This window comes from Sinohyriopsis cumingii, chromosome 11 (genome assembly GCF_028554795.1).
Source record: "Sinohyriopsis cumingii isolate HCF-2022 chromosome 11, ASM2855479v2, whole genome shotgun sequence".
Classification (NCBI taxonomy): domain Eukaryota; kingdom Metazoa; phylum Mollusca; class Bivalvia; order Unionida; family Unionidae; genus Sinohyriopsis; species Sinohyriopsis cumingii.
The window spans coordinates 39,043,813-39,069,905 of NC_142971.1; the positions used below are offsets into that span (position 1 = coordinate 39,043,813).

General features: G+C 37.6%; 1 protein-coding gene across 3 annotated transcripts in view; it reads right to left on the minus strand.

The window, feature by feature from the left end:
* Positions 1-2,858: 2,858 nt before the first annotated feature.
* LOC149787958 (mucolipin-3-like) overlaps positions 2,859-26,093 on the minus strand; it is a 51,312-nt gene continuing 28,077 nt past the window's right edge. For 2 of the 3 annotated variants that reach the window (XM_089974224.1, XM_089974225.1), the window contains 5 exons: positions 13,551-13,718; positions 10,069-10,179; positions 9,376-9,498; positions 5,730-5,945; positions 2,859-4,672 (listed from right to left, as the gene is read on the minus strand). In XM_089974224.1, the coding sequence (XP_089830350.1) occupies positions 4,343-4,672; positions 5,730-5,945; positions 9,376-9,498; positions 10,069-10,179; positions 13,551-13,718 (948 nt within the window). In that variant the 3' untranslated portion in view covers positions 2,859-4,342. The remainder of the gene's footprint in view (positions 4,673-5,729; positions 5,946-9,375; positions 9,499-10,068; positions 10,180-13,550; positions 13,719-26,093) is intronic. The other variant, XM_089974226.1, reaches the window with a different exon arrangement.

The following is a 26,093-nucleotide window of genomic DNA, read 5'->3' on the forward strand; positions in this document are numbered from 1 at the left end:
GACGAGAATGGAACTGTTATATATTGTGTGCTATTAATGTGAGTCAGGATCGAATAGCCATTAGTAAGTACATTAATCTATATGAAACTAGGTTTGTTTATGGTCTGCCATGTTTAGCTGACCAGATAGCCTTGGTATCTGTCTGAATTCCGAAAGAATGATATCTGACCATAACGAGAGAGGCGTAATGATCGATTCTCAGTAGAATAACCGACAGAAAATCTAGGTAGCTTCTCTGTTTATTTTAAAAGAGGAAATAGCTCTACTGACGTATACAATGACGTATCCACTGACGTATCAACGTACCTACTGATACAAGTATCTACGTATCTACATGCTTACGTATCCACCTACCCACACAAAGTTTGAGGGCCGGAAAAAGGCGAGACAGTAGGGATGTTGAAGGAGAAAAACAAAAGAGCGGAAGGACCGGTAGGAACAACTACCGTGCCGTTGGAGTGAACCGGAATGCACATGTTATGAAGTTGTACAAGGTAATGACTTCGATTGTTCACTCGATTCTATGATTAACCAATTCTATCATTTAAACATATCAGCTATTTATATAAATATATCTGTGTTTGAAATTCGGTGAAAGATTTATTTAAAAAAAGAAGTGTATCTTCCTAATGTAATGTATTATCACAGTTGTTTATGTAATTGATTAAATTCTTTTGTTTTTTCATTTACGGGGGCATATGTCATTTTGTTCTATATATCTGTTCATATCTCTATTTATTCCACGTATAAGTTACACACCTTATATTAATATTTACTCGATCCGGGCAATAACACCGATGGCGATCATCTCCTAGATAATAAGATCCGAATAAAGCGGACATCTTGTAAGAAGGTACAATCCGCCAATTAACCCACCCCCACAAAATGGGCCTCTACAGGCTGGGTAACCAGTATTTTACTATATTGTGGGAGGTATGATGTTTCACGAGATTATTGGTCACTAATGGATTGTGCACTTTCTATTCTATAGTGACTGAAGTCCTGATAGTGAATCGGAGAAGATGGTGGAGTTTAAAATATGTTTGCTTCCGATATATTTAAAGGCAGGGTCTATTAAAAAAAATCGATACATCATTTGGCAAGCGAACTTTTGTTGTGCTATTTCCACTAACTGAGGTTTATCTTTTGACCCATCAATGTAAATTCTCAGTCCTCTCCTACAGAACATTAAATGGTCGGTACATAATCTCAGAAGAAGAGAAAACTATTTAATTGTGATTGTAATCCTGGAAACGTTTGTAGATATTTTCGTAGTACATTATGTCGTGGTCGTCGAGACACGTAACCATTGACATATAGTTTAGACTCGCAATAAATTTGGTAGCGAAGATTAACCTCTCTTGTTTGGAAGCACGATTAGATTTTAATTAGGACTAGGACTATCTAGGATAACGATCCGTCAGGTATGTCAAAGTAGGGCTAAATGGTGGAAATGACAGAGTCGAGACAAGCCAGAGACAAATTGTGCGAAATCTTGGGCCATTTGAAATAGGTGATATAAAATGATATTTTCCAGAATCTTTATTAATAAAGACGGTTTAGCGAGACTTATTCTGACTTTGATGGGAGTGTTAAAATTTTGGCGGTTAGAGAAAGTCAATCCTGATTGGCTAAGCTAAACGAGGGAGTTCCAAGGCAAGATACAAAGTTTAAGAAATCTCCCTCGCGAAATTAGTCCAAGTTTTACTGCTGAAAGGAATGTCTGAGGGATTTCGAGGAAAATTAATAAGTAAATGCTCTTGTTAAATACATCGTCCATGTGACATGGGTCTGGAAGAATTTTGAGAGAGCCGGAACCAGAGACAGATTCTGCTTCAGAGAAAAGGGATCCAGTCTTGAGAAAGCACGAGGTATTGTCTCAGTCGCAAAAAATACATATTGATATAAGTTTGTAATTATTTGTTGAATTTATTCGTTTTAAATTTATACATAATTTGTCCGTGAATTTGGAAGCTATGCATTTATTTGCCTCTAATATTACATGACCAATGTACTATGTTAATTTGTTCGAATTGATATGAATTTGTTCAAATTGTCTCGTTCAGATATACTAGAAATTATGTTTGTTTATATAGGAATTTCATGCATTACTCTAATACGAATTGTGAGAATGAATGTGTCTGTCTTAAATGATATGCATAGCATGTATGCTAAGAAATTGATTTTAGTATGTCTGTGTCAGTGAATCGCTAGTTAGCAAGTAATGTAGTCAAGACAAGACGTGAAGTCCACTAATTTATTTGTGGGATTGAGCCGTGAATTCCCTTAACCAAGAAAATTGGCCTGTCTCGACCAACATTATTCAGCTTGCAATTTAAGGACCACAGTAGGGTGTAATAGTTATCAAAGAGGTCTAATTAGGTCATAGTCCCAGTTAGGAATGCGAGTATCCGCCATATAAAGACATTAATCTTATACCAATTGATTGTTTTGTATCTGCAACCGGTTGCTAACTGACCAGAACTTAGTTCTGTTGAATTACGATAAGACGATACCTGACGTAAAGAGAGTGGGGATATTGTTAGAATATTGTTAGATCCTTGGGGAAAAAAAACCTGACAAATATTTAGGTTGTGTATTATATTTATTTGAAGGGAAAAATAGCCTCATACCTGTGTAGTACGTTGTGGGAAAAGCAGAAGACAGCCAAATTTAGGGTGATGACCCGCAGAGAGAGAGAGAGAGAGAGAGAGAGAGAGAGAGAGAGAGAGAGAGAGAGAAGGAAAAGCAATAAACTAACGCTGGCCTGTTACCGACAGCTATTTGGAACGGACCAGAAGCAATCAAGTTATGCAGACATGATGCTGGCAATTTGAGTTCGATCAGTGACTCGATACTATGATGAAATTTGTTTAATTGGTATAACAGAACTGCTAATTGCATTTCACATACATTTTGTAATTTTGTTTTTGTATCATTCAAATGTCATGTTCATTTTGTTTATGTAATTAGTTAAGATGTTATATTTTACACACGGGGCTCGTGTTGTTCTGTTTCATATTTTTTATGTTATTGTTAGTTCGATCTGGGCAATAACACCGTGGTCGATCATCTCCTAATGATAACCAACGCATCATTGCGATTGGATATATAGCATATATCATATCTCAATCCACCGCTCCGGTGGCCTAGTGGTTAGAGCGTCCGCCTTGGAAGCGAGAATATTGTCGTGGGTTCGAACCCCGGTTGAGTCATACCAAAGACTTACCAAAAATGGTACTAACAGCTGCCTGGCTTGGCGCTCAGCATTAGGAGGTTAGTGTTAGGATTGGTCGGCCACGCGTCAGGATACATGTCTGCGTCATTATGTACCAGTGCTCAATCCACACCTTAACAGGGATTCATGTCATATATGGTGAAACTAGTTTCGTTCGCTTCCTCACGCACTTTTCTAAAGATAAATCGTTATTTCTGTTTAATGTACTAGAACACCTCGATTTGCTTATCACCCTATACAGGAATCAGGTAGAATGGGACACTTTATGAAGAGTAGTCTCCCGGTTGACAACAAGTGACATCAACAAACGCAAGAACAAAGATGTTACAGTTTGGAGAATATGTATCTGGTTGACAGTCGACATCTAAATGTCCTTTTCTGCATAATTAAAAAATCGCATAGTCCTTAATAATGATTTGTTGTTCATGGGAACATTGATTAGGACAACGTAATATTGTGATCGGCACATACATACATACATACATACATACATACATACATACATACATACATGTATGCATGCATTTACAGTTTACAGTTTCGAGCACGAAAATAGAGTTTTATATTATTTTGTACCTGAAACAAATATTACACGTTTGAATGTTTTATTTATTTTGTATGTGTGCTGTGCCTATTGAAAAATATTTATATAAATATAGACATACTCTTTGAGAAATTTATCTAAAACCCCAACCATTAAATCAAACGGATAAAAATGAGCTAACGGTTTGAGTAGGTTTTAAAATTCCTAGCAGTCAAAACCTTTAAAATTTTATGAATGGAATATCTTGTAACTTCACAACAGAATAGTAGCTCGGTTTGTGTGAATGATGCAAAACGCTGATGTTCAACACATAATACTACTTTATCCAGTCATCTATGAGTTCTTTTCACTCGGGCATTAAAACGTTAATCTGCAACTAAATCGTACACGTCCCTGCACGAAGAGTGTATAATGGGACGTTCAGATTTCCACTTGTTTCTCTGTGACCATGCAATATGCTTTCCTACAGTATAAATGTGTATAGTGATGTACATACATTCATTGCTCCTTCTGGACTATTCAGTGACCATTCCAACAACGTATATGCTCATACAAAACTTTCAGATTTCCATGTCTTCTTTTGGGATTATACAATGCACTTTCCAACATGACAAGTGTTTATTTAGATGTTTTCCTTCGCTTTCCATGAATTCTTTTATGTTCGGCTTTTTAGACGTGTCTTTGCACATTTTAATAGCTTTTAACTCCTGTAGCAGCTTAGATTCTACATCAGACACGTTACCGTTGTCGTGACAGTTTAAAATGTCACGCAAAACGTTTCGAAATTCTCCAATTCTACCCTGTAAATTGACATCCGTGTGTAACAATTCGTGTAGAACTCTTCGTAATGGGTCATTGTTTTCTTCCGCTCGTCGTTTCTCGTATTCGTCCTGAAAAACGCAGAATATTTTCTCTATAAAGAAAAAAGTGCTTCATAAATGTATAGCTGCTGCTGTTGCACTACATCAAGGCGTTTTAAAATGATTATCTACATAGGCCATGTACTTTCAAGTCAGAGAAGTACTTTCTCGACAGAATGTGTCAGGCTGAACACAAGCAAAGGGTTATGCCAAAACACCACAGATTCTTTGCTCGTCTCAGAGATACGAAATAGTTCATTGACGAACTTATATATTCCAGATTTTTCACATTTCAAAGCAGTTTGTATCAAAATTACTCAGTGTAGATATATCTGTTCAGTACCGCTTTTGCTATACGTTTTGGAATGTTTGATTCAGTTCCAGTATTTAGAAATTAAAAGTTATATCCACGTTATATCAAAGAAATCAACTAGTTAGGCTTGTAGCTCTTTTCAGTGTCAACAAGCTATGGTGTACGTAAATTTGTTTCTTTAAATGCATGCCATTCTATGGGCAGACGTTGGATTTAGCGACTGTGGTGAACGATTTCTGGCAATGTATGATCTGGAATGCGAAAACAATAGCCAGTAATAATTCATTTTTCAGGACGAATATGGTCAGGAAGTTTCCGCTATTGTTTCACCGCTCACAATGAATGCCAGTAGGAGAGAGAGAGAGAGAGAGAGAGAGAGAGAGAGAGTATGCGTATATGACCACATGTTATGAATCATTTTGTAGAGAATGAGCCATACTCCCCGTGAACTCTTCAGCACTCTATCATGCAAAAGGTTTCAGTGATGACAGCTGCTAAATATGACTTGGCAGTCACAATAGTTTTCAAGACAATCCTTCATATTAAATTATATCACAATGGATACATATCTTAATTCGTTCAAAAGCGAAAGCTTGCAGAACCTACAGCAATGCTTGGCCGGGGGGGGGGGGGTCATACTAGTCATAGTACGATATTTACTGCTGGTGTCATCTTTACTTAGGAGACAATGTATCCCAGTCTCAAGTAAATTTTCAGCCTCAGAATTACAAGTTTTATGACGTCAACGATTGCTTTTATAAGTTTATAACTCACCTGGATGACTTCGTAAGCGCTATTGAAGATGGCGATCAAGATGTTAAGAATGAAGATGGTAAAGCTGGAAACAAATACACACAGGTAGATCTGGGCAAAGAACCATACAGCCTGACTGCCCAACTTATCAACCTCGACTGCAGCAAGCGTCATGTAAATTTCGTCTCCGCTAATCATTGAAAACAGTGAGTCCGCTGTCTTTGACATCGTCTGGAACTAAAGTTTGATGGGAATGTTAAGTTAATAAATTTATTGATTTTTTTAAGATGCACTCATTTTAAAATAGAGATGAAATAATCATGATTCCTACAAGCACAATCATTGTAACGTCTAGAAAAAGATTTTGAAACTTTTTCAAATAATGGATAGTGGTGTCAAGCGGTCAGATGATCCATGCGCCATTTCAATGATTTACCAGGACTAAGAACGGGTAGTGCAAAAAATTATTCAGAAATAAGGTTAAGAGAAATGTAGGTACTCCAGTATTGGGAATAGGCCAGTTTCACAATTCTTGAAAATAATAATCTCGCGTTATCTCACAAAATCTCGAACTTCCAAAACAAGGCACTCACTGCTAGGAGATTAATATTATCTGGTCCTATGTGTACATGTATGCATACACATGTTGATTTTCATTTCAGTTAAATAACACAAAATTTACAGCTTCAAATATAAGCAATAACGACTGACAGTTTCTGATTTTCTTAAGTGAATCAATTAATAAAATCATACACCTTAAAATGGAATTTCAGCATGTGAAACTGAATATCGTCTTGCTGAAAACCAGATAATTTTCCTAATACAGCACACCATTAATGTTAGGTTCCATAACGTTATAGCACATTTTCATTTGGGACATACCATTGTTTTTTAAGGTTTCATGAGTTCCCTAGAAATATTAAGAATAAACTAGTAATTTATTCGAATCAAAAACAAATAACTTTCCGTTTTGCTAAATCATAACTTTGTTTAATTATACAATGTTTTCTTGCAGGAAATCTCTATCTTTTCGATGCATGTTGCATGTTTCATGAAATGAGGTATTTGTTTCGTCACTAGTTTAAGTATTTCCCTGCCACTTTGTATGTATCAGAAGCTTCTACGGTGTTAGATTTCTTCATACATTTCATAACAAGGTGATTTAGTTTGATACATTGTGCTAAAAAACTGGCATACATTTGGATCTCGGTAATAGTGTTAGGTGGGCGACAAGTAGTCAAGAATACACACAAGCACACACATGAATCGATTATGTATGCAGGGTAACAAACAATATTGTGATCATGTTTATTTGTTTTTTGTTTTTCTTTACCTTTACCGAATGTTTTAATTGGTAATACATTATTTACTTCCATTATAAACAAAATACTAACCATTATACAGTTACACAAACGTAATGAATACAGCATTCGTGATGAGAAATGAAAATTTGGCATATGAAGTGAAGGTTTGTTTGTACTTAGGTTTAGTATTCTTCTTACAGTAGATACATTTATTAGCAACATAACAGAAAAAAATGTTAGTTTCAAATAGGAATTCAAAGCATTACACGTTTTTGATTTCATTTCGCAAACCGAGTTCTCTTTCACAGGCATAATTATATTTCGTGTATAGAAATTACATTTCGCATTACGCATTACATTTTGAACGATGAGGAAAATCTTTAAATAAAATATTTATAACTTAAACTAAAATAACGAAAATACTTTTTAAAGTTCAATATTTAACTTAAGAATCAGCAACTATTAATTGTCAATGCTTCATTTCTCATGTCAATTGTCCAATTTTGCAACACAAATTAATATGCAACAGCATTAAAAATGATAGCTCCTTTATAACTATATGAATCAAAATAATACTGGCACGAAGTTTGAAGTTAAAAAGGATTGAATAGTTGGAAAAGTAAAATATATCTGATATAGCTTACAACGATTCCATCACGCATTTACATTACGCAATGAGTCGTGTTCGTATAATACATGTCTTTATCACCAGAAATAACTCTTATTCCGGTTTGAATTAATATAACCAAAACATGCACATTATTGATAGAATCTATGTTGGGGTTTGCACCTAGACATGGAAATCCTAGTCGCGGGGTTATATTATCTATCTCTCCACGAGAGTCTGCTCTGTTTGGAGAAAAAAAATAAATTTACCCCGCTACTGTGATTCCCTTGTCTTGGTAGAAACACCATCATGGATTATGTTTTCACCCAGTTTTTCCAATCAAATTAAAATACCCCATCAATTTTGCAAAATAGTTAGCAGATTCAACACATACAGTATTAATCAGGTACTAGTATTGCCTCTCAATTTGCATAAATGTCATCAGGTCTTGTACTCTTTTATGAAAATCTGATTCATTACCTAAGTAGAATCTAGCTATATATATATATATATATATATATATATATATATATATATATATATATATATATATATATATATATATATATATATATACCTTTCTTAGGAAAGAAGCATCAAAAGCATCAAGACATAAGTTATAATTGTTACGTTTGGAAGTATTGCACCACGAGTATCTGGAGACACGTGCTATTATTTGTAAACACCGTGCATTAATATTAATATGAATATGTTAATGAGGGCGGCTGGGAAAAATCGACTATAAAGACACAAGTTCTACACATGATAAATAGAAACATAAAAGCATCTGATATTGTAACTGTATTATCACATTTCTTCGAAGAATGTCCTGTGAAAATAACAATAAGTAATTGATATCTTTTATACGGATAATTTCTATGGTAGACAACGTTACGGTACAGTACAATACCGAGTTCATAGTTCTAACAAAGTGTATATTGACTGTGAGGAGATTTCTAATTCATTCTTTTCTGGGAAATTTAAATTTATGTCCTGGATACGTGGCAAGTGCTGCTATTACTAGTGCAATGATACGCAACATGGAAATCTTCTGGTGGAATGGCGTGTGGACTGTTGAATGAACCACTCTGAGTGGTCAGTACAGGGCTATTCATTTGCAATTGCATTACAATGTTTGATTCAACTGCCAAAAAACTATTTGTTTGGTTAAAAGTAACACTGAAACAGTTCATTTGAATAGGAAGCATTAATATTTCCTTCAAACTCTAGCAACTATTTAAAAGACCTGTCTCCATTTCCGGGTCAGTGTAAACAATGTACACACAGAAGTGATAGCCTGGTTTTTATTTTGAGTGAATGATATCAAGAACGGCAACTCTTCCGTCGCGCACATTGTAAAAGAAGTCTATTCAGGTATCTGTAAATGGAAATATATCAAAATCGCCCAGTTTCATGATAGCGGTTATTCGCTTACTCCGCTACTGCATATAGATCTCTTTGAATAAAATAGAACAAACATAAATCTAACATCTGTATTTTCCATGCTATATTTTAGTATTCCTTTGCGTCTCTGCGCTCCATGTTTGATCCTTACGAACCTCACTGGTAACTCTTACACATCGACCTCCCAAAGTCACTGGTTTTCTTCTGAGATGCCCTTTAATGTTAACCTCAGTGACATCTCAGATCTCCACCTAAACATCTGAGATATCGTAATATTATTAGTCAGAGCTTGCTGTAAAATTGACGTTAAACAAATTATGTTAAATTTGAGAGACTAAAATCGTATTGTTACCTTGATGTGATAAGGACCGAACACAATATATCCACATAAGGTAAAGCCGACGAAAAGAAGGCAGACGCATATTAAATATGCAAGAACGTGAGGGATTGCGTGGTACATCGTCTTGAAAAGCAGCTGCCAAGAAAGATCATAACTTTAAGCAAACCAAAACATTTTCGCGAAAACATCCGCATATATGAAAAACTTGAGGAAATAAATTTGCTCCCAATGCTAAACATCAGTGGTGGTATCGCTTAAAAAAATCTATGCGTTGTGGGTGTAATATTCAAATACAAATTTTCGCGCCACTGATAAAATGGATGAAATCACATATGCTATTAATGCCTTTAATTTAACAAATATCTATGAATCCATTTTCGTGCAAAGATAGAAAAGGGTATAAAACCAAATAGGGTATGAAATTTTTGAATTGGAGGTTAATTTTCTTTCTTAAAATGCTAAAGAAAAGTCCTATATATTCACGGAGGGTAATAGTAAATATCGAAATATCTAGAAGCCATTCCATTATATATATATATATATATATATATATATATATATATATATATATATATATATATATATATATATATATATATATATATATATATATATATATAAGAGAGAGAGTTAGAGAGAGAGAAAAGAGAGACAGAGACAGACAGACAGATAGAGATCATAATGATGGTGATGTTCTACACTCACATGGAACTTCTTGTTGAAGTGAATATAACGAGCAAGGCAAATCCAGCAAATAAGACATCCGAGCCCCAGCCAAATAGCGTATACGTCAAATTTGTTAAGTGTCCATTTCACCTAAATGTACATTTTCATAACTTAAACAATATCACAGAACGTTCGCTATGGCTATAGGTGAAAAAGTCTTGCTAATTCAGTACAGGGAATTACATGCAGTACTTTGCGGCTATTATGACAGAAATTAGGACGAGGATACAAGATCTGGATTTCTTTTGGATTTTCTAAACTAATGCGAGTTACTTCAGTATCCCTTCCGTCTCAAATGTCCTGATCCTTGGCCCACGCATGTGCAATGAAAGTTGTTGCCTGTACGTAATTATTTCGTACTTTGCTTATTCTAAACTTCGCGAAATAGAGATTTCTTAATTTTCAGTAGTGTGGGATGCTTATGGGTCTACGTAGGTTTACATTGTAGTACATCGTAGGACGGTATAGGGGTCTACGAGAAATCCTACGCTAAAAATGTCCATAAGTTTAACATGCTTCGAACGCTATAGTAGTCTAGGAGTCTATCCAACACGCCCTATGTAGTGACTACATTCCCAACACGGACTAACCAACGATTATACTTACAAACACACAAATATACTACCACACAAGAGAGTGGGTAGGATGTAAATAAAGAAGAATTAAATATACACTCACTATCACACACAAGCAAGGCAAGGTTAGGAGTGTTTATATACACACTGTACCCACAAACATAACCTAGGGACTTATACGTATTAGTTTGACTGTAAACACAGCTGCTGACATAGACATAGAAATAAAAACACGCCGATTTGTATCAGTGCTTTTTAATAGTATCTATTTCTAGAGAATTAGGTGTATCAGTGATTTTTAATAGTATCTATTTCTAGAGAATTAGGTGTATCAGCGGTTTTTAATAGTATCTATTTCTAGAGAATTAGGTGTATCAGTGATTTTTAATAGCATCTATATTTCTAGAGAATTAGGTGTATCAGTGATTTTTAATAGTATCTATTTCTAGAGAATTAGGTGTATCGGTGATTTTTAATAGCATCTATATTTCTACAGAATTAGGTGTATCAGTGATTTTTAATAGTATCTATTTCTAGAGAATTAGGTGTATCAGCGATTTTTAATAGTATCTATTTCTAGAGAATTAGGTGTATCAGTGATTTTTAATAGCATCTATATTTCTAGAGAATTAGGTGTATCAGTGATTTTTAATAGTATCTATTTCTAGAGAATTAGGTGTATCAGTGATTTTTAATAGCATCTATATTTCTAGAGAATTAGGTGTATCAGTGATTTTTAATAGTATCTATTCCTAGAGAATTAGGTGTATCGGTGATTTTTAATAGCATCTATATTTCTACAGAATTAGGTGTATCGGTGATTTTTAATAGCATCTATATTTCTACAGAATTAGGTGTATCAGTGATTTTTAATAGCATCTATATTTCTAGAGAATTAGGTGTATCAGTGATTTTTAATAGGAATTCTATTTCTAGAGAATTAGGTGTATCAGTGATTTTTCATAGCATCTATATTTTTAGAGAATTACGCGTATCAGTGATTACTAGAGAATTAGGTGAATCAGTGATTTTTAATAGCATCCATATTTCTAGAGAATTAGGCGTATCAGTGATTTTTAATAGCATCTATATTTCTACAGAATTAGGTGTATCGGTGATTTTTAATAGCATCTATATTTCTAGAGAATTAGGTGTATCAGTGATTTTTAATAGCATCTATATTTCTACAGAATTAGGTGTATCAGTGATTTTTAATAGCATCTATATTTCTAGAGAATTAGGTGTATCAGTGATTTTTAATAGTATCTCTATTTCTAGAGTTACGCGTATCAGTGATTTCTAGAGAATTAGGTGAATCAGTGATTTTTAATAGCATCTATATTTCTACAGAATTAGGTGTATCAGTGATTTTTAATAGTATCTATTTCTAGAGAATTAGGTGTATCAGTGATTTTTAATAGTATCTATTTCTAGAGAATTAGGTGTATCAGTGATTTTTAATAGTATCTATTCCTAGAGAATTAGGTGTATCGGTGATTTTTAATAGCATCTATATTTCTACAGAATTAGGTGTATCGGTGATTTTTAATAGCATCTATATTTCTAGAGAATTAGGTGTATCAGTGATTTTTAATAGGAATTCTATTTCTAGAGAATTAGGTGTATCAGTGATTTTTCATAGCATCTATATTTTTAGAGAATTACGCGTATCAGTGATTACTAGAGAATTAGGTGAATCAGTGATTTTTAATAGCATCCATATTTCTAGAGAATTAGGCGTATCAGTGATTTTTAATAGCATCTATATTTCTACAGAATTAGGTGTATCGGTGATTTTTAATAGCATCTATATTTCTAGAGAATTAGGTGTATCAGTGATTTTTAATAGCATCTATATTTCTAGAGAATTAGGTGTATCAGTGATTTTTAATAGTATCTCTATTTCTAGAGTTACGCGTATCAGTGATTTCTAGAGAATTAGGTGAATCAGTGATTTTTAATAGCATCTATATTTCTAGAGAATTAGGTGTATCTGTGATTTTTAATAGCATCTATATTTCACAAGAATTAGGTGTATCAGTGACTTGTAATAGCATCTATATTTCTAGAAAATTAGGTGTATCAGTGATATTTCTAGAAAATTAGGTGTATCAGTGATTTTTAATAGTATCTATTTCTAGAGAATTAGGTGAATCAGTGACTTTTTAATAGTATCTCTATTTCTAGAGAATTAGGTGTATCGGTGATTTTTAATAGCATCTATATTTCTAGAGAATTAGGTGTATCGGTGATTTTTAATAGCATCTATATTTCTAGAGAATTAGGTGTATCGGTGATTTTTAATAGTAACTCTGTTTCTAGAGAATTAGGTGTATCGGTTATTTTTAACAGTATCTCTATTTCTGGAGAATTAGGTGGGCGTTGGGGTTGATAACCAAGAGGGTTAGGAGATATCACACTGCTTCACATTTCTTCTCGCAAACTTCTCCTCTCAGCCGGTCCGTTCACTAAGACACGCTTTAGGCACCCTTGCCACTGAATATAGATTCGTCTCTTCCATATATCTGTGTCTCTGATCCTCGTTATGGCCCATAATGTTTAGTGTGAGGCTATGTTATTAGGTGTTTACCAGGGAGTGCCCCGCTTGGAAACACGAGACGCAAACGAATGCTGTGAAACACTTTTATTTCTAGACTGAAAACCTTTTTTTCTATAACTCTAATGAATCGAAACGTGTGCGGTTTGGATGCCAACCTAAGGAAGAAATTATTTATATTTATATTATATTAATATTAAATTATATGGGATTTGAATTAGCTAAACCTTGTCATACTTAAGACGAGGAATCTATAACCCTTACTACAATTTAAATGTTTATGAAACTTCTTTACATTTGTTACAGCAAGGCGCTTGCATTTTACTTACGTCTATCGTGAAGGCACCACCTACTGTACCAGTTAGAGTGCAAATATCTCCAATCACGACTAAAATGTTCCATCCCTTTATAAGACGGGCGTACTCATTCAGGGGAAAGTCATTTCGTTTTCCAGGAACATGTTTCTCCCAGTTCTGCTTCATGTATTTTTCTGTTTGCTATCAAAATAAAGATTTATTTTTCATTCATTGTATTTCGATTTGGGAGATTCATCTCAAAAAGTGGGGAAAAAGCATGAGAGAGAACATGCAACAAAGTAGGAAAGGAAAGAATAAAGACAGAATAAGTGGAAAAGAATATAAAGAACAAACAAAAACAGGTTATATAAAGCATTTGTCGAATTTAGAATTTTCTCAACTTCAAATATGATGCACGATGAGCTGAATGGATCGAAAGCACAGTGCCAAAATATGTGTCCTGTATAACAAGAAAAACACTTAAAAGTACTCTGATGCTATTCCAAAATGTGTATGAAATGAATAAAACAATTTTTAATTACTACATAAGAGGACAGGCATGCTGTAAAGATTCCTACCTAGCAAAGCAAATTATAAACAAACGTTTGAATTCGTCTTACATGCAACTTCGACAGGTTGAACAAAAAATGATTACTTTAAACATAATTCATTGTAAAGTGTAAAAAAAAACCATTAATTCATATAAAAGCAAAAGGAAACAATATTTGAGAAAAAACGGTACGGCTAAAAACCAAAGCACAGAACGTTACAAGATTCAATTAAATTTATTCTTCATAAGATTTGTGTAAATATGAGGCCTTAAAATGTGTTTCCAGTTCCCTCACCGAATGTATTTTTCTCTGCCCAGCCTTACAGCTGCTGCTGGAAATACGAGTGCCAAATGTTGACGTTATTTTCCTTCGTCTCGTGTGTGTGTGTGTGTGTGTGTGTGTGTGTGTGATCTTTCCTTGTTATTGTGCTTACATTGTTTCTCTTAAATGAATCAAACATCAATGCGATGGCTCTCAGGCAATTGCCACGGTACTAGTTTCGGAACCATGGTTTGTACAAATAAGGCGTATGAAAATAATTCGAATTGATTCTCATTCCGTGCTTCTAGGTGACAGTGGTTAAGGCTGCACAAACTTTTCCGACAGGGGATAGATTCAGGAGAATGCCCTATACTAGGAGTCTCAAACTCAAACCACCCTGAGGGCTGCATGAGGGCATTTTCGATGACCCAAGGGTCGCACCACCTTTGTTATCTCTCATGACACCTTCTGACGCCAATCATTTTGCTGGCCACAGGATACGGCTTGGCAGGATGCATGCCGCCCGCGGGACGAGTGTTTGAGACCACTGCCCTAGACTTTACGAATGCCGTCCTTGGTATATTAAAAATGCCAAGTTCATTGAAAGAAAAATTCAAATGCATTGAAAGAATCCAATTCTGTTTCATACTTCCCTTTAACAGTTACACCTCCTCCTCCTCCACCTCCTCCTACCTCACTGTTTACACGTTTATCGATATTAAAGCAGTTCCTTAGTCAATCGTCCACAAAAGTGTTGGCACTTGTAACATCATTTACAGAAAAAGAGCTTGAATTTTCTTTTGAAATAAAAAGGCTTAATTGGCACGTACTTGCTCAGATATTATAATGATGTAAAACGTAGCAAAACCTGAGTTTATATATAATTTGAAACACTAGGATATGGGGTTCGTATGTCATGAAAACTGTTAATGTTATCATATTGAGAAACAATATACAGTGAATATTGAAATTTATCAGAAATTTTCCAGAGACCAATTTTCTATTAAACCAAATCTAGTCAAGTGGTGATTTGAGTTCATATTCCAGTTTATTATCTGCGCATTATTGCTGAAAATTATTATACTTTACATTTTACATGCATTTAAGATCACTGTTTGCTTTTTTTCTTAAGATTATATGAAGTGTATTGTGACACCTTGTAATCCAATACTGAACCCTTAATGCCGGAGCACCTGTTCGAAATAATGGCAACAAACATTATGATGACATCAAAAGTTTATCATATTATATGACTGCTTGTATTTTTATTATATAAAAACATTTAAATGCATGTATTACACAATAGCAATGTTGTCATGGATGAAACCATTCTGTACGTACAGTAACAGTCTATTACAACTGGAGATAGAACCTAAGTGGTAGGTAGGGGTTAAAGATCAGTAAAACTTAACATAATAAGATATTACTGTAGACATTAATCCAGCTTTTTTTTCTGATGAAGGTAAGAATATACAAAATGGCCCCAAAGAAACTTTCATAGATTCAGGTATTTTGAAAATCTACAGTTGTCTGTACCTATTGATGCTATTTAGCTATAGGAGGCGCTGTGCCACTGCTTTAATCCTGGTCAGAATGGACATCATACATTGTTTAATATCACTGATTATTATATATAAAAATATACTAAAGGGTACCGGAATTACACGAAAAGACGGAAAAATGAATACAACAAAATTATTTCCTTCATATTTTTTCCTTTAAATTTATGTACAACTGTGCATTTGATGAATGATGACATTGAATTAGTATTTTCGTTTTCTTTCAAGTTTGAATAGACATTATTGAAATTGAAAATAAAATCATTTTATTCATCATTACGAAAGAATTGAAATTAGAGAAAAGGTTTACATTAATACAGAAATTTATCTTGTATTTATAGTATCCAGTTAATAAAATTTATAACACTAAAGTTCACAAATACAATTTCCTTGAACTTATGCAAAGTTGACAAATGACACAACTTACATTTTGTTTACTTGTAATAGATGGATTGACAGCTTTTAAAATAAAAAAAATGGGTATCACGTTGTATCAGACTTTAGGAGTATATGCTATCGTATAATCAAAGAAACATTAACATGCATAGAAACACCTGCATCAACCCCTCTATAGGAATAATTACTTCTGTGTAATCAATTAAACATTAATATGCATAGAAACACCTGCATCAACCCCTCTATAGGAATAATTACTTCTGTGTAATCAATTAAACATTAATATGCATAGAAACACCAGCATCAACCCCTCTATAGGAATAATTACTTCTGTGTAATCAGTTAAACATTAATATGCATAGAAACACCTGCATCAACCCCTCTATAGGAATAATTACTTCTGTGTAATCAATTAAACATTAATATGCATAGAAACACCTGCATCAACCCCTCTATAGGAATAATTACTTTTGTGTAATCAGTTAAACATTAATATGCACAGAAACACCTGCATCAACCCCTCTATAGGAATAATTACTTCTGTGTAATCAGTTAAACATTAATATGCATAGAAACACCTGCATCAACCCCTCTATAGGAATAATTACTTCTGTGTACGCAGTCCAGAAGTAGGCATTGGCCGTGGCAAAGGCTTAAGGCAGTTAAAGTTGATTGCTTCCTAAGTTTTGTTGTTTAAAACCAACAAATACCCAAAGGCCCTTTTCAGGGCCACCCATTTCTCTCGAAAAGAGATAGTATTTCAATTGCCAACATCAATTAAAACTCAGAAAGCCCTTCTTTACCCATATAGTACGTGTGAATGGTTAAGTGCGTGAGTGTAGATTCTTATTCTAAAAATCAAAACCAAGAGACACTTACTTTTTATAGACTGTCTATTCTGATACAAATTTTACAATCCAATTCACAACACAACATAGCACTTTAAAAAGTTCATAGGCTTCTTCTTTGTCTTTGTTCACTCATTCTTTTTTTAAAATGTCTTCACTTTCACAGTTTTTTCCTCTTCTTCATCTTCACTTTCTTCCCTTCTTTTTTTTCTCCTGTTTCTGTTTCTTCACCTGTCTGCTTTCTTCCTCTTCTTCCTCTCCATAACTCCCATCGTCTTCTTGCTCCTGTTGTTTCTTAGGGAAATCTGGAGACCAATGTCCTTTTTCTTGACAATGATAACAGGTATCTTGACTTTTGTCTCTTCTAACCCCTGTTTTGTTTTTATGACAGTCTGGACACTCTGAAGACCAATGTCCTTTATTCTTACATATATAGCAAGTATCCTGACTTTTATCTCGAGAGGGGGAGGGGGTGAGTAGTCCGTCGGCTGGTCTGAAGAAAATTTTCTGATGACCCCTCGCAAAGCTCTGATGAAAAGTTCGATCTGTGTAGTCTCGTCCATTGTTCTGCTCGGTTTGAGAGTGAAATGAATAGTGGAAGGATAAGACACACACACTTTATATACGCTGGTCTGTCATGGATATAACGTAACCCATGGTGTTTAAACTTTAGTCATTTGACTTTTTTGCAGTCAAGATGAAACAATCCAATTCATTCGTGAAGAAAGGAGAAGAAGAAAGTAAGAGGCAGAAACGTGATCTATCGCCTCGTACCATTGCTGAAGTCTTGGCACAAATTCATGCCAGTGATTTTGAAGAGGACATGAGTGAACCAGAATCCAAACCCAGAGAGTCTTCTCCAGTTAACCCTGAAAAGTACTATCACATTCTAGAGACGGAAAAGCGCTCCTCTAGAAAATTTAGAACCACGGCTTACACTTACAGGGTGAAGTTTAAAGATTTCAAGGCCGACGTACCATTGGAGAAACCAGAAGGGTTCATCACCGAGATGTGTGATTCTTTGCTCACCAAACTCAAGCGACAATGTCAACCCAAAGAAAACGATCGCTTGAGACTTTCCATAGAACACGACGGTTTGAAATCCCCTGTTTGGATCGAGTTTAGCAGTCCCGCAGAATTGACCCCTTCCAAAGTCATGGACAAGATTCAACACGTGCAACAATCGAATGACCAGTTTGACATTACCGATGGAAAAGTGACACTGTCCATGAACCACGTCTCTTCTCCTCAAGGGACTGGTCCCAAAAAGGTGTTATTGGTGAACGGCCTTCGCAGCACCAAAACAAGCCTCGTTCAAATTCACAATTCTCAAGACCAGATGTGTTTAGCCAGGGCTATCGTGGTGGGACGAACCTATGCCAACAAGAACGAAACGGCAGAATGGAAAAGAGCCTGGAAAACTATTCGACAATCTGACCGAGCCAAACAACGAAATGAAGCAGAACTCCTGTTACAACAAGCCGGTCTGTCCAGAGACACACCCTGTGGCATTCCTGAAATGCAAAAATTGCAAGATGTCCTAGTTCCACGCTACACATTGAAAGTGCACCCTCAAGAAGTGCGCGGATCTCTGTTGTTTAGAGGTCAAGATTTTAAAGATGGAAAATACATTCATCTCTATCATCACGATGAACATTTCGATACCATTACCAGTGTCACCGCATTCCTGGGATATGGTTATTACTGTGAGAAATGTGACTATGGCTATAACAATCGAGAGCAACACAAACATTGCGGATCGAAATGCTCAGGATGTATGGCCTCTCAACCCTGTCTGGACAAAGGACAAGAAAGAGTGCATTGTCCTACTTGTCTGCGCACGTTTGTCAGCCCTGCCTGTTACCAAAAACATCTCAAGACACACGGTTCACAGCAGAAATGTACTTGTCAACTCCTGAGATTGTTCCCTACGTGTGGACAAGGCATATGTACCAATAGTGCCAAGGTACACGTATGTCGAGGAAAGAAAAAATATCACATTTGTCACCAAATCGTGGAATTGGAATACCAATGCTACATGCAAAAATATCAACCCCAACAAGAGAAAGATGATGGTCACAAGAAGAAGAAAGGCGATTTCATCTTTTTCGATTTCGAATGCATGCAAGAGACTGGCATTCACATTCCTAATTTCTGCGTGGTTCATCGAGCGTGTGAGAAGTGCATTCAAAAACCTATCTTCAGCCATTGCCCTCACTGCAGCAAGATTCCTGGAGGACGTGAAAAAATCTTTCGGGGACCGAACACGTTGGTGGATTTTGCCTGATGGGTCTTAGACCTCATCGACAAGACATGGAGCCAAGAGGACATCGAACGTTACGGAGATTGTCATCGTCATGCCACGGTGATGGCTCACAATTTCTCCGGATACGATGGACAGTTTCTTCTCAGATACTATACAGAATACGGCACCGAACGTCCTAAAGTCACTTTGAACGGAGCCAAAATCATTTTCATGCAAGTGGGACAAGTACAGTTTAAAGATTCGATGAGCTATTTGGCCACGCCTTTGAGATGAATGCCTAAAACGTTTGGAATGACAGAAAAAGCTAAAGGGTACTTTCCACACTTTTTCAAAACCGAAGCCAATCAACACGCCGTTCTACCCCATTTGCCTGAGGCTCACTATTACGACCCCGACAACATGCGTACCGAACAACGAGAAGCTTTCTATGCTTGGTACCAGGCTCATGCCTCAGACCCTTTTGACTTTCAGGAAGAAATGATAAAGTATTGTCGTTCCGACGTGGACATTTTACGGCGTTGCTGTGGAGAATTTCGAGAACTGTTCATGGAACACGGAGGGGTCGATCCTTTGAAATAAGCTTGCACCATTACCAAAGCATGTTCCTTAGTCTACCGACAACGATTCATGACTGAAAACACCGTGGCTGTCATCAGTCCTCAAACGACCAACTATGTCAAACGTCAATACTCGGTCAAAGCCCTACGCTGGTTACATTACTTGTGCGACAAGGAAGACAAAAGGATTCAGCATGCCCGCAACGGAGGGAGTGAAAAGACCATCGGAACGTATTCGGTCGATGGCTGGAACTTAGAAAACCCCAAGATCGTGTACGAGTTTAACGGTTGCTTATTTCACGGATGTCCCGTCTGTTACCCTGATCGTTGCACTAAAAATCAGTTTTTACACCGAACCATGGAAGACTTATACGAGGACACTTGTCAGCGACGCTTGAAGTTAGAACAGCAGGGATGCCAAGTGGTGGAAATGTGGGAACACGAGTACGATCACCGTTTGAAAATCGATCCCGAGTTTAAACGTCTCGTGGAAAGTTACAAGTTCATGGACCCACTGAACCCGAGAGATAGTTTGTACGGAGGAAGAACCAATGCCACGTGTTTGCTGTACCAAGCCAATGAAGAGAAAGGAGAAGAAATCAAATACTTGAACGTGTGTTCGCTGTATCCCTACGTGTGCAAATATTGTTGCTTTCCTGCAGGGCACCCGCGATTGCTAACGGAACACATCGACCTGAAAAACATTCGACAATACGAAGGTCTGATCAAGTGCAAAGTTTTACCTCCCACGGACTTGTACCATCCCGTGCTACCTCACCATTGCCACGGCCAGCTGATGTTTCCCTTGTGCCGTACTTGTGCAGAAACGTGCAACCAAGACCAGCCTTGTTAGCACACTCAGGAAGAACGCACCTTGACGGAGACGTGGGTTAGCGTGGAATTGTTCAAAGCTCTGGGCATGGGATACCAACTGTTAGAAGTGTACGAAATTTGTCACTTACCCAAGACACAACAATACCACAAGGGTGACCCCACGCAGAAAGGCATTTTCGCCGACTACGTGGATGCCTTTTTGAAACTAAAGCAAGAAACCAGTGGCTATCCTTCCTGGTGTCACACTCCCGAAGACCAAAAGACATTCAAAGAGAAATACTGGGCACAAGAAGGCATCACTTTAGATCACATCGAGAAAAACGAAGGAAGGCGATCGTTTGCCAAAGTGATGTCAAATTGCTTGTGGGGTAAAATGGCACAACGACCGTGTTTACCCAAGACGGAGTATTTGACAGAACCTTCTGGCTACTTTCAGATGATTCACGACAAAACCAAATACATGAAACAAGTGGACGTCGTTCGCGAGTATTTGATCTTAGTAATTATGAAGAAGATCTGGACTTTGTAGAAGCCGACGAATTTGGAAATGTCATCATTGCGGCTTACGTGACAGCTCATGCTCGCGTAAAATTGTACGAAAGTTTAGAACTGTTAGGGGAACGTGTCCTGTACTTTGACACGGACAGTTGTATCTACATCGAGCGCACGGATCAACATCACCCTGACATCGAAGGAGACCGTTTAGGAGCCTGGACAGACGAGCACCCCGACGAGAAAATTTTAAGTTTCGCGAGTGGCGGTCCGAAAACTTACGGCTACGAATACGGGGACAAACAAGGAGAAGTGCACACGGAGTGTAAAGTGAAAGGATTGACTCTGAATTATCGTACCAGTCGAGTGGTGAACTTTGGCGTATTGAAAGAAGCCTTGCAGTCCGGAGAAGATGAAAACTTTAACCTGACCACCTACCAGCCAAACAAGATTGTACGTTTCCCCACTCACCAAATCGTCAGTCCAGCCTTAGAAAAAGTTTATCAAATCGTGTACCAGAAGCGAGTGCGACTTCCCAATCACTTCACTTTGCCTTATGGACACGTCGGTATTGGTCTGTATATAAAAAGGGACCATAGGCAAGATCGATAGTTCATTGTGACTACCAAGACCAAGCGAACAAGATGAATACTTTGAAAGAGACATTGTTCCAGTTTGGGGATTGTAAAAAAGTTTTAACTTCCCATAGTGTGACTAATATTGGATGGATAAGACCTATGCATTGCGACGGGAAATGTCCGGAAGGAAACTGCAAGTGTCCATGCGGTTACCATTGTAATTGCGTAACGGAATTTGCAGACGAATGCGATTGTGAGCCTTGCGATGTGAGCGATGCTGTACGCTGTGACCTTAGCGATGCCGTAAACCATCATGGGAACTTTGTTCTTACTACCCCTATCATGGAAAGTGACTTTGTTCTTACTACCCCTATCATGGAAAGTGATGCTGTGCGTGTCAAACTTGATGGATGCGAAAGCGATGCTACTCGTCCTCTTGGACACTTTGCTGGGTTTCATGGTCAATGTGGATATCAACCTTCACGTCTACCACCCTACGGATGTCATCCAGCCTTGAGCAAACTCCTATCGATGTCACTCTACCCTCATCGAAACGAACCTGTGAAAGACGAATATTCGTTCCCTGTGCGTTTGCCTGAATAATGCGACTTTGAAAATCGTCTTCAATCATTCAAAGGAAAATGGCCTAAGTATCTGGGAGGATCGACCCCCAAAGAATTAGCCAGAGCCAGATTTTTCTACTTGGACGAAGGGGATAAAGTCAAGTGCTTCAGTTGCGGTGTGTCACTTCACCATTGGAACCACAAGATTCGGCCTACCTGGAACATGCTCGATGGTCTCCCAGTTGTCATTACTTGCCCTTAGTGGGACCGATACATTGGTAGGTTATGCCATGTCGTTGAAGAAACCAGATTGGTTAGGAGTCAAATGTTGGACATCACCGAAACCAGTATTTAAACTCCATTTCAAAAATGATATTGAATCATTACCTAAAGAACTGCAAGAGAAGATCTACAAGAAAGCTGGACAAGGACTTGCCAGAGTGAAATCTCAATGGGTAACTGTAGAACTTTTGTGTTGAGAAAATCACAACAGGAAAGTGAAAAAGTCAACCAATGTGTTAGATTTCTCTGGATCATGTGTGCATTCATCCTATTATACCACTTTAGACCGTTTACATTACACGATTTCAGTGACATTCTTGGACGTTACCCTGAATAGCAGTGGCCAGAAATTACTCGTTATGTGGATTACTTTTGCTCTAGGAGAAGATTGTAAATTCAATCCCACTGACTGACCTTTTCATGGATACTTTACAAGAGAACATTCGTGTTTTGCCTGTGGAGTTGAGAGAACGCATTTACCGAGAACTGGTCAAAATACAAGTCAAACGTAAAGAACAATTGCATCCGTTACGTCACCGGTGTTTGAACCACGGGTACCTGAATGCTATAAGAGAACTGATTCTTAAGAAATTGTATCAGTGGTCAGGCCTTGTTCAATACTTTGAGAACACGAATGATTCAGGTGTTCGTTATTTTGGTTACTTCGAGATTCACCTACTGCAACGAATTGAGGAAGAAGAGTTGAAGGATTATAATCATCTTTTATGCAACATCTGTTTAGTGGAAGAGGAAACGTTTGAACGAACTCTGGACTGTAGGTTACAGTTTGGAGAATTTAGATTCCCAACTGGAGAACGAAGATCTCTGGGTAGAAAGTACATTTATTGCTTCCGAAAAAAAAAGAGATTATAAAAACAGGCAGCCATGCCAAGGCTTTTGTTACATGTGATTGAACAGATTCCGTGGAAGGAACTCAATCACAATATTCAAACCGTGGATCATTACCACCAATTATTACAAGAACTGTTTCCGTTCAATTTGGGTCGACAAGTGGTGTGTGTCTTAGTGACTTGTTTTCTGGGATTTCGTTTACCAGCCGATTCTTTGTGGACTCTTTACGAACAGTACTAACCACCCAAATGGACTTAAATGTTCACGAAAGACTCATTTTGTTCAAAGCCTTGCGTTTTCATCTGGATACTTCTCGACCTCTACGGGAAGAAAAGATTCGTCAACTTTTAGCTACCGAAGACGTGTATGACGATGTGGGTGTAGCTTGTGACTTACACCCCCGTTGGACAGATGTACGTGCCTTGTAAAAAAGGGGTTTTGATGCTTGGACCCAAGAAGTGGCCCAGTATGCTCGAGAGTTGTGATCCTTCCTTTCAACGTACAAAGAAAAAAGTCACTTTTCAACCTGTGCTAGTGACAGTACCAGAAGAAGAAGAAGAAGAACCCGTCACTCAGGACAGGACTGTCATGGACATTCCTGAAAGACCCTTTCGGGAGGACACTTGTGTGACCTTACCCCCTGTTGAACTGGTCAGAACATTACCCAAAACATGTTGTACAGAAACTTGTTTCTATTCCACGTTGATCGTTTTCACGCGCATTTTATCGTTGTACTTTGGCTTTTATGTATTTTAGTCTTTCGTGTTCATTTTTAAAAAATCAATAAACGTGTCCTGAAAAAAGTATTAAAGCTCTTGTCTTGTCTGTTTTCGTGTCACAAGTGACATTCCTAACACTATGGGTACCTCTGCTGTCTCTGTTCCCTCTTCCTCCACTTTCAAAGTCATCGACGAACACTTAGATCATGCCAGTTGGGAGGCTTTGTATCTTCGCCATCCCTTTAACATGCTCATTGCTGGACCTAGCGGTTCAGGCAAAACCGAATTTGTCAAACGTTTGATCGAACATAAACATCATTTGATCGATCGTCCACCTCAACGCATCGTGTGGTGTTACAAAGAGTGGCAATCGGCGTACAGCCTCTTGCGAGAAAGTCAAGGCGATTCCATCGTGTTTGTGGATCGCATTGCTAAGGAAGACGACGGAATCGTGTCTGACTCTCGTCAAACCCATTTGGTCATTTTCGGCATGTTAGGAGAAGACGAAGAAAACATTAAACTTTGTTCTACGCGCAAAGGGCATCATCGTAATGCCAGTGTCATTTACATCACTCAAAATTTGTTTCAACAAAGTACAGCCCATCGCACCATCAGTCTCAATGCTTATTACGTGGTCTTATTTAAAAGCCCTCGAGATAAATCGCAAGTGCAAGTCTTAGCCAAACAGTTAGGAACGTGTTGGCTGACTCAGGCGCACGACGAAAGCACTCAAACTCCACACGCCTATTTACTCGTCGATTTGAAACCTACTACCCCTGATTATTTGCGATTTCGTACGCAATTGTTTCACCACTGGTGTCAAAACGGAGGGCCTGTCCTGTACACGTCTCCGTCCTCGACTTTACCCCACAAAAAGTCTATTAAAACCTCGGACACTTTTTGTCTGTCTCACACAGTCTCAGTCGCGACAAAAATCCACAAATACGTGCTCGTGTCTTAGAAGCCAGTCTCAAAGAAGTCTTACTATGGTTCACGGTGACAGCACGCCAATTACTGCAAGGCATCATTCAGATTCCTCATCAAAGGAAATGCTTTTTTGATCGAAACAAAGTCGCTTTGACCCAACTGGCCGATCCCCGCATCGACACTCAAACCAAAAAGCAAATCATTTTGAAACCTGGAGGGAGCGGAACTCTAGGATGGGTCATCATTCGCTCTCTCTTAAGATGGGATCCTAATGCTCCGAAAGTTCTCCCCAAGAAAAAAAATTCAAACGAAGCCCCAAGAAGAAAAAGAGCAACGGTGTGAAGACCAGGTCACCATCCCGGAAAAAGAAAAGCCCCCAGAAAAAGAAACAGAGAAGTCCTCCGAGAAAGAAAAGCCCACAGAAAACTTGTCGCAAGAGAGGCACTTCGGCCAGGACGCAACCTTACACTCGCAAATCACGACCTGCAACGGCGGTGACCGCGTCTCCGGTAGCCTCAGGTTCATCCACTTCTCCGTTGATGACACCAAGAACTGAGAAGTACTTGGAGACGCTGATGACACCAAGAACTTCTCCGTTGATGACACCAAGAACTTCTCCAGTGGCAGGACCCTCCTCTTTAGTGGCAGAGGCAGCTGCTTACAAAGTACCTTCTACCAAAATCAAAGTCCAAGAGAGATCGGGCATGTTACAGAGTTTACTGGATTTGTCCAAGCAAGAACTGGCTCAATTTAGTCCGTTACGTACCCCTGCACGACGTGTCATGCCTGTCCTCAAGTTGATACGACGCAAAGACAATCAGTGTCGACGCGTTCCAGTATAAAAAGGCTGCGATAAAAGTAGGGGTATCAGTGAACTCCCAAAAGATGTCA